Genomic DNA, 9541 nt, shown 5'->3' with positions numbered 1-9541 from the left:
CGTTATAGCTCTACGGTACAGACCGCTCCGTTATAGCTCTACGGTACAGACCGTCGTTATAGCTCTCACGGTAACAGACCGTCGTTATAGCTCTACGGTACAGACCGTCGTTATAGCTCTACGGTACAGACCGTCGTGTATAGCTCTACGGTACAGACCGTCGTTATAGCTCTACGGTACAGACCGTCGTTATAGCTCTACGGTACAGACGCGTTATAGCTCTACGGTACAGACCGTCGTTATAGCTCTACGGTACAGACCGTCGTTATAGCTCTACGGTACAGACCGTCGTTATAGCTCTACGGTACAGACCGTCGTTATAGCTCTCACGGTACAGACCGTCGTTATAGCTCTACGGTACAGACCCGTCGTTATAGCTCTACGGTACAGACCGTCGTTATAGCTCTACGGTACAGACCGTCGTTATAGCTCTACGGTACAGACCGTCGTTATAGCTCTACGGTACAGACCGTCGTTATAGCTCTACGGTACAGACCGTCGTTATAGCTCTACGGTACAGACCGTCGTTATAGCTCTACGGTACAGACCGATCGTTATAGCTCTACGGTACAGACCGTCGTTATAGCTCTACGGTACAGACCGTCGTTATAGCTCTACGGTACAGACCGTCGTTATAGCTCTACGGTACAGACCGTCGTTATAGCTCTACGGTACAGACCGTCGTTATAGCTCTACGGTACAGACCGTCGTTATAGCTCTACGGTACAGACCGTCGTTATAGCTCTACGGTACAGACCGTCGTTATAGCTCTACGGTACAGACCGTCGTTATAGCTCTACGGTACAGACCGTCGTTATAGCTCTACGGTACAGACCGTCGTTATAGCTCTACCGGTACAGACCGTCGTTATAGCTCTACGGTACAGACCGTCGTTATAGCTCTACGGTACAGACCGTCGTTATAGCTCTACGGTACAGACCGTCGTTATAGCTCTACGGTACAGACCGTCGTTATAGCTCTACAGTACAGACCGTCGTTATAGCTCTACGGTACAGACCGTCGTTATAGCTCTACGGTACAGACCGTCGTTATAGCTCTACGGTACAGACCGTCGTTATAGCTCTACGGTACAGACCGTCGTTATAGCTCTACGGTACAGACCGTCGTTATAGCTCTACGGTACAGACCGTCGTTATAGCTCTACGGTACAGACCGTCGTTATAGCTCTACGGTACAGACCGTCGTTATAGCTCTACGGTACAGACCGTCGTTATAGCTCTACGGTACAGACCGTCGTTATAGCTCTCACGGTACAGACCGTCGTTATAGCTCTACGGTACAGACCGTCGTTATAGCTCTCACGGTACAGACCGTCGTTATAGCTCTACGGTACAGACCGTCGTTATAGCTCTACGGTACAGACCGTCGTTATAGCTCTACGGTACAGACCGTCGTTATAGCTCTACGGTACAGACCGTCGTTATAGCTCTACGGTACAGACCGTCGTTATAGCTCTACGGTACAGACCGTCGTTATAGCTCTACGGTACAGACCGTCGTTATAGCTCTACGGTACAGACCGTCGTTATAGCTCTACAGTACAGACCGTCGTTATAGCTCTACAGTACAGACCGTCGTTATAGCTCTACAGTACAGACCGTCGTTATAGCTCTACAGTACAGACCGTCGTTATAGCTCTACAGTACAGACCGTCGTTATAGCTCTACAGTACAGACCGTCGTTATAGCTCTACAGTACAGACCGTCGTTATAGCTCTACAGTACAGACCGTCGTTATAGCTCTACAGTACAGACCGTCGTTATAGCTCTACAGTACAGACCGTCGTTATAGCTCTACAGTACAGACCGTCGTTATAGCTCTACAGTACAGACCGTCGTTATAGCTCTACAGTACAGACCGTCGTTATAGCTCTACAGTACAGACCGTCGTTATAGCTCTACAGTACAGACCGTCGTTATAGCTCTACAGTACAGACCGTCGTTATAGCTCTACAGTACAGACCGTCGTTATAGCTCTACAGTACAGACCGTCGTTATAGCTCTACAGTACAGACCGTCGTTATAGCTCTACAGTACAGACCGTCGTTATAGCTCTACAGTACAGACCGTCGTTATAGCTCTACGGTACAGACCGTCGTTATAGCTCTACGGTACAGACCGTCGTTATAGCTCTACGGTACAGACCGTCGTTATAGCTCTACGGTACAGACCGTCGTTATAGCTCTACGGTACAGACCGTCGTTATAGCTCTACAGTACAGACCGTCGTTATAGCTCTACAGTACAGACCGTCGTTATAGCTCTACGGTACAGACCGTCGTTATAGCTCTACAGTACAGACCGTCGTTATAGCTCTACAGTACAGACCGTCGTTATAGCTCTACGGTACAGACCGTCGTTATAGCTCTACAGTACAGACCGTCGTTATAGCTCTACAGTACAGACCGTCGTTATAGCTCTACAGTACAGACCGTCGTTATAGCTCTACAGTACAGACCGTCGTTATAGCTCTACAGTACAGACCGTCGTTATAGCTCTACAGTACAGACCGTCGTTATAGCTCTACAGTACAGACCGTCATTATAGCTCTACAGTACAGACCGTCGTTATAGCTCTACCAGTACTGAACCCGTCGTTATAGCTCTGTTACAGACCAAATCGTTATAGCTCTACGGTACAGACCGTCGTTATAGCTCTAGTACAGACGTGGTTATAGCTCTACAGTACGAACCCGTCGTTGCCAAGCTCTCTGTTTACAGACGTCGTTAGCTCTACAGTACAGACCGTCGTTATAGCTCTACGAAACCTGAACCCGTCGTTATAGCTCTGCAGTACAGACCGTCGTTATAGCTCTACAGTACAGACCGTCGTTATAGCTCTACAGTACAGACCGTCGTTATAGCTCTACAGTACAGACCGTCGTTATAGCTCTACAGTACAGACCGTCGTTATAGCTCTACAGTACAGACCGTCGTTATAGCTCTACAGTACAGACCGTCGTTATAGCTCTACAGGAACTAAAACAACTATGGAACCCTGACCGACTAGCCGGCAGACCGGCCGGCAGACCGGCCGACAGACCGGCCGACAGACCGGCCGACAGACGGCCGACGACCCGGCGACGGGCGACGACGAACCCGACCGAACAGACGACAGACAGACAGACAGACAGACAGACAGACAGACAGGTATGAACCAGACAGACAGACAGACAAAAAGACAGACGACAGGCGGCAGACAGACAGACAGACAGGCCGACGACGAACGAGCGGCAGACGAGACGGCGGCAGACGAACACGACAGACGAACCGGCAGACACGACAGACGAACCGGCTGACGACACGACGAACCCGGCTGACAGACAGACAGACGGCTGACAGACGAACGAACCGGCTGACGGGCCGGCGACAGGCGACCGACCAGACGGCTGACTGACTGGATTTGACGAACCGGCCGACGAACCGGCTGACAGACTGACAGTTTGATTGACTAGTGTTCTGACCTGCTGAAGTCGACCTTGGCCAGGAGCTCCTGTCTCTTCCGGCTCTCCTTCTCTTCTTTAACTCCATCTCTTTTTCTGCAGACAGGAAGTCACCCTCATGCCTGGAGCGTCATCAGCATCCAGGTCACCTGATAGGATGAACCTACGGAGGGGAGGGGCATCTTTAGAACAGTTTGGTTGTAATGTTTGAGAGTGTCCTCGGGAGAGCTACTAGGTGTGCAGGCTTTTGTTCGGCCAGACTAGAAACACATCACATTCTACTAATCAGATGGTCAACGGGTCTGATACGCTGACTCAGTTTAGAAAACCACCATTCAGTCCCTAACAGTGATACACACTATAAGTCAACAGTTTGGACACACCTACTCATTCAAGGGCTTTTCTTTATTTTTACTATTTCTACATTGTAGAATAATAGCGAAGACATCAAAACGACAGTAGAGGAAGTGGTGTGGGTACATGGTGCTATCAGGACAGTAAGAGGGAAGTGGTGTGGGTACATGGTGCTATCAGGACAGTACAGGAGTGGTGTGGGTACATGGTGCTATCAGGACAGTACAGGAAGTGGTGTGGGTACATGGTGCTATCAGGACAGTAAGAGGGAAGTGGTGTGGGTGCATGGTGCTATCAGGACAGTAGAGGAAGTGGTGTGGATACATGGTGCTATCAGGACAGTAGAGGAAGTGGTGTGGGTACATGGTGCTATCAGGACAGTACAGGAAGTGGTGTGGGTCGATGGTGCTATCCAGGACAGTAGAGAAATCGTGTGGGTACATGGTGCTATCAGGACAGTAGAGGAAGTGGTGTGGGTACATGGTGCTATCAGGACAGTAGAGGGAAGTGGTGTGAAGTACATGGTGCTATCCAGTCATTATAGTCAGCAGGAAGTGGTGTGGGTACGTGCCTGCCACAGATACACTCTCGGTTGATAGCGATGAGTGCCTCCAGGTCTGTCCCCTTCAGGCCGTACTGCAACTCATGGCAGCGTCACGTTCTCTGGGACGCGTTCAACACACTCATGGAGCACCCACGACCTTTTATGGATCTTACTCTACCACAGACAGAGAGAAGGCAGAAGAAGAGGCAGAGAAAGAGAGAGAGAAGAGATGCAGAAGAGAGAGGAGAGGCAGAGAGAGAGAGAGAGAGAGAGGCAGAGAGAGAGACAGAGAGAGAGAGAGACAGAGACAGAGAGAGAGACAGAGAGAGACAGAGAGAGACAGAGAGAGACAGACAGAGAGAAGACAGAGAGAGACAGAGAGAGACAGAGAGAGACAGAGAGGCGACAGGCAGAGAGAGACAGACAGACAGGCAGAGACAGACAGACAGGCAGAGACAGACAGACAGGCAGAGCATTTGTTCTAAAATGTACACAATAGAAATACTATCATAACTATTGACACACATGAGTGAGTGAGTGAGTGAGTGAGTGAGTGAGTGAGAGTGTGTGTGTGTGTGTAAGTGAAGTGTGTTTGGGTGGTGGTGGTGGTGGTGGTGGTGGTGGTGGTGGTGAGGAGTGGTGGTGGTAAGTGGTGGTGGTGGTGGTGGTGGTGAGTAAAGAAATGTGTGTAAGTGAAAGTGTGTGTTTGAGTGAGTGAGAGAGAGTAAATGAAAAGAGTGTGTGTTTGAGTTAAGAAAAGAAATGTGTTTTAGTGAGTGAGAAGAGAAAGTGTGTGTGAAGTAAATGAAGTGAGAGAAAAATGTAAATGAGAGAAGAATATGTAAAGGTAGTGTAGAAGTGTGTGTGAGTGAAGTAAAAAGAAATGTAAATGAAGTGAGTAAGTGAGAAATGTAAGTGAAGTGAGTGAGAAAAGAAATGTAAATGAAGTAAAAGAGGTAAATGGTGAGTGAGTGAGAGAGAGAGTGTGAGTGAGTGAGTGAGAGAGAGAGTGTGAGTGAGTGAGTGAGAGAGAGAGTGTGAGTGAGTGAGTGAGAGAGAGAGTGTGAGTGAGTGAGTGAGAGTGTGAGTGAGTGAGTGAGTGAGTGAGTGAGTGAGTGAGTGAGAGAGTGAGTGAGAGAGAGAGAGAGTGTGTGAGTGTACCAGGTAGTCCTGTATGGAGGCGATGCTGACAGTGCTCTTCCTCCACTGTCTCTGGTAGACCAGGTCTGAGTCTAGGCCGTATGCCTGGGCCAGGGAAAGGGCCTCCCCATACTCCTCATTATCTATCTGGAGAGACACACACACCACCATCATCACCATCAGCATCATCACCACCACCACCGTCTTCATCACCACCACCATCATCACCACCATCACCACCACCATCATCACCATCATCATCATCATCATCATCAGCATCACCATCATCACCATCATCATCACCACCATCACCACCATCACCATCATCACCACCAGCATCACCACCATCACCATCATCACCATCAGCATCACCATCATCACCATCATCATCACCACCATCATCACCACCACCACCATCATCACCACCCCACCACCATCATCACCACCACCCCACCCCCACCCCCACCACCACCACCATCACCATCACCACCACCACCATCACCACCATCACCACCTCCCACCCCCCCATCACCTCCACCACCACCATCTAAAACTCTACTGGCCACTCAGAAGTGTTTTCCAGCCAAAAGTCATTTCCTGCTAAAGTTACAGCAACAAAACAGATGAACAGGCTTTGTAATGTTTCTAAAACAAAACTTATTACTGAGAGAAATGTTCCCTTTTAAGGGCTGGAGGTTACCGTGGGTAACACGATTGGAGTCATGTCTGTGAGATGGAGTCTGACTAGTAAACGTTCTCTTCTCTAGCAGGTGAAATTAAAATCAGAGAAAACGACCTGACTTGAGGAACAAAACAATGAGAACGGAAACACAAGGACAAAGTCTCACCAAAGTAGACTTTCGTTTTCAAGTAAATTACACCATCTTTTATTACTGTGCACAGCACTTATTAAAACAAATCTTTCTCTCAGCTCTTCAATGCACACAGCCCCCAGCCATGCAGTGTTGAGGTGGGAAAGGAGCTAGATAATTCCTAGTTCTTTGACTTTGTTCGATTTAATTTATCAACTATGAAACAAAACAGGCAGAAATACTTTGAAGACAGCTGCTACGGCATTTATTTTACTATAAATGTGATCATACTTTATGTTTTATTCACAAATACGAATATGTGCCTTTGGTTACTTTGACTACTTGGGAATGTCAGTCGGCCATTTTGTATTTTGGGAATGTCCGTCGGCCATTTTGTATTTTGGGAATGTCCGTCGGCCATTTTGTATTTTGGGAATGTCAGTCAGCCATTTTGTATTTTGGGAATGGTGGTCGAGTGTGCGTGAGCTTGGTGTGTGTGTGTGTGGTCATCGTCATGGTGACTTACCTTCCTTTGGTAGAGCTCTTCAGGCGTGGTGGAGCGTAGGCTGACCAGACGGTAACTCTTGACGACGGTGCGGGGACGTTTCCGTGGCGGCGCGAAGCGTTCCATCTCGGTGACGTAGTACAGCCCCTGCTTCACGTAACCGGAGTAACGGGCCTTGGCTGACGACTCTTCATCAGAGTCAGAGTCTCCTTCCTCACCCTCCTCATCCTCCGAAGCCACACCCCCCATGTTATTGTCCAGACGACCTCTCTTCTGTGCCAGACGCACTTCACACTGGGTGTGGGGGAGCAGGGGGCGAGAGAGGAGAGAAGGAGGGGAGAGGAGAGAAGGGGGAGAGAGGAGAGGAGAGAGAGAGGAGAGAAGAGAGAGAGGAGAGGAGAGAAGGAGGGGAGAGAAGGAGGGGAGAGAGGGAGAGAAAGAGAGAGAGAGAGGAGAGAAGAGAGAGAGAGGAGAGAAGAGAGAGAGAGGAGAGGAGAGAAGGAGGAGGGAGAGAAGGGAGAGGAGAAGGGGGAGAGGAGAGAAGGGGGGAGAGGAGAGAAGGGAGAGGGGAGAGAGAGAAGGAGGAAGAGAAGGAGGAGGGGAGAAGAAGGAGAAGAAAGAGAGGGAGAGAAAGGAAGAGAGGAGAGAAGGAGGAAGGAAGGAAGGAGAGAAGAGGGGGAAGCGAGAAGGAGAGAAGGGGCGAAGGGGAGAGAAGGAGGGGAGAGGAAGAAGGGGAGAGAGAGAGAGAGAGAAGAGAGAGAGGAGAGGAGAGAAGGAGGGGAGAGGAGAGAAGGGGGAGAAGGAGAGAAGGGGGAGAGGGAGAGGAGAGAAGGAGGGGAGAGAGAGAGGAGAGAAGAGAAGAGAGAGAGGAGAGATAGAGGAGAGGAGAGAAGGAGGGGAGAGGAGAGAAGGGGGGAAGAGGAGAGAAGGGGGAGAGAGAGAGAGAGAAGGAGGGGAGAGAGAGAGGAGAGAAGGAGGGGAGAGAGAGAGGAGAGAAGAGAGAGAGGAGAGAGGAGAGAAGAGAGAGAGGGAGAGAAGGAGAGGAGAGAGAGAGGAGAGAAGGAGGGGAGAGAGAGGAGAGAAGGGGGGAGAGAGAGAGAGAGAAGGGGGGAGAGAGAGAGGAGAGAAGGAGGGGAGAGAGAGAGGAGAGAAGAGAGAGAGGAGAGAAGGAGGGGAGAGAGAGAGGAGAGAAGGAGGGGAGAGAGAGAGGAGAGAAGGAGGGGGAGAGAGAGAGGAGAGAAGGAGGGAGAGAGAGAGAGAGAAGGACGGGAGAGAGAGAGGAGAGAAGGAGGGGGAGAGAGGAGAGAGAGAGGGGGAGAGAGAGGAGAGAAGGAGGGGGAGAGAGAGGAGAGAGAGGGGGAGAGAGAGAGAGAGAAGGGGGAGAGAGAGGAGAGAAGGGGGAGAGAGAGAGGAGAGAAGGGAGGGAGAGAGAGAGGAGAGAAGGAGGGGAGAGAGAGGAGAGAGAAGGAGGGGAGAGGGAGAGGGAGAGAAGGAGGGGAGAGAGAGAGGAGAGAAGGAGGGAGAGAGAGAGGAGAGAAGGAGGGGAGAGAGAGAGAGAGAGAAGGAGGGGAGAGAGAGAGAGAGAAGGAGGGGAGAGAGAGAGGAGAGAAGGAGGGGAGAGAGAGAGGAGAGAAGGGGGGCGAGAGAGGAGAGAAGGGGGCGAGAGAGGAGAGAAGGGGGCGAGAGAGGAGAGAAGGGGGCAGAGAGGAGAGAAGGGGGCGAGAGGAGAGAGGGGGGAGAGAGGAGAGAGGGGGGAGAGAGGAGAGAAGGGGGAGAGAGGAGAGAAGGGGGGAGAGAGGAGAGAAGGGAGAGAGAGGAGAAAGGGGGCGAGAGGAGAGAAGGGGGGCGAGAGGAGAGACGAGAGGATAGAAGGGGGGGGCGAGAGAGAAATAGTTGGCCATATTTAATGTGTGGTAGGCTGAGCTCTCCCTCTCCGTGAGGGCCGGCGGCTCAACAGCCAGTAAGAGACATTTTCAGACGGCTACTTCTTTATTTAATGTTTAAATGATCAGATGGTAGCAGTCAAACAGAGGGACAAAAGCACGATGCTCCTTCATCGAGTGGATTTGAACGTGACCTGTAAGTGTGTTATATTATTGGGGCGTGTCTCACATAGTCCTCAGAGTGGTGGCACGTCGACCACTTACTGTGCTCTGACCGACAACTGAAAAGCAAGCAGTCGACTCGTTCATAAAAGATGTCGAAACTGACTGAATAAAGTCCATCTATACCCATCCTTTGCCGTTCATAAATCCATGTCCTCGGTTTCCTTTCCTAAGAGATGAAGGCCATATTGTGACAGACAGACAGCCCTCCAGCCAGCCAACCCATCTTCAGCCAGCCCTCACAACCTCCCACAAGCCCGCACTCCCTCCCTCCTGTCAGCCAGCCCTCCAACCCCCACTTCAGCCAGCCCTCCAACCCCTCTTCAGCCAGCCCTCCAACCCCTCTTCAGCCAGCCCTCCAACCCCTCTTCAGCCAGCCCTCCAACCCCTCTTCAGCCAGCCCTCCAACCCCTCTTCAGCCAGCCCTCCAACCCCTCTTCAGCCAGCCCTCCAACCCCTCTTCAGCCAGCCCTCCAACCCCTCTTCAGCCAGCCCTCCAACCCCACTTCAGCCAGCCTTCCAACCCCACTTCAGCCAGCCTTCCAACCCCACTTCAGCCAGCCTTCCAACCCCACTTCAGCCAGCCTTCCAACCCCACTTCAGCCAGCCCTCCAACCCCAC

At 51.1% G+C, this 9541-nt stretch overlaps 1 protein-coding gene across 1 annotated transcript; it reads right to left on the bottom strand.

Annotated features, from left to right (window-relative positions):
* Nucleotides 1-4457: 4457 nt before the first annotated feature.
* On the bottom strand, nucleotides 4458-7109 carry LOC135566270 (NBAS subunit of NRZ tethering complex-like; the record flags this gene model as incomplete). The annotated part of the gene is made up of 3 exons (XM_065014048.1): nucleotides 4458-4532; nucleotides 5520-5645; nucleotides 6837-7109. Coding segments are annotated over 3 exons (474 nt in total), but the record flags the coding sequence as incomplete, so codon positions are not given.
* Between the last annotated feature and the right edge of the window lie 2432 nt (nucleotides 7110-9541).

The sequence above is a fragment of the Oncorhynchus nerka genome, unplaced genomic scaffold (assembly GCF_034236695.1).
Source record: "Oncorhynchus nerka isolate Pitt River unplaced genomic scaffold, Oner_Uvic_2.0 unplaced_scaffold_6235, whole genome shotgun sequence".
NCBI lineage: Eukaryota > Metazoa > Chordata > Actinopteri > Salmoniformes > Salmonidae > Oncorhynchus > Oncorhynchus nerka.
Note: the sequence above shows the minus strand (reverse complement) of the source record. Positions and strands in the feature narration are given on the sequence as shown.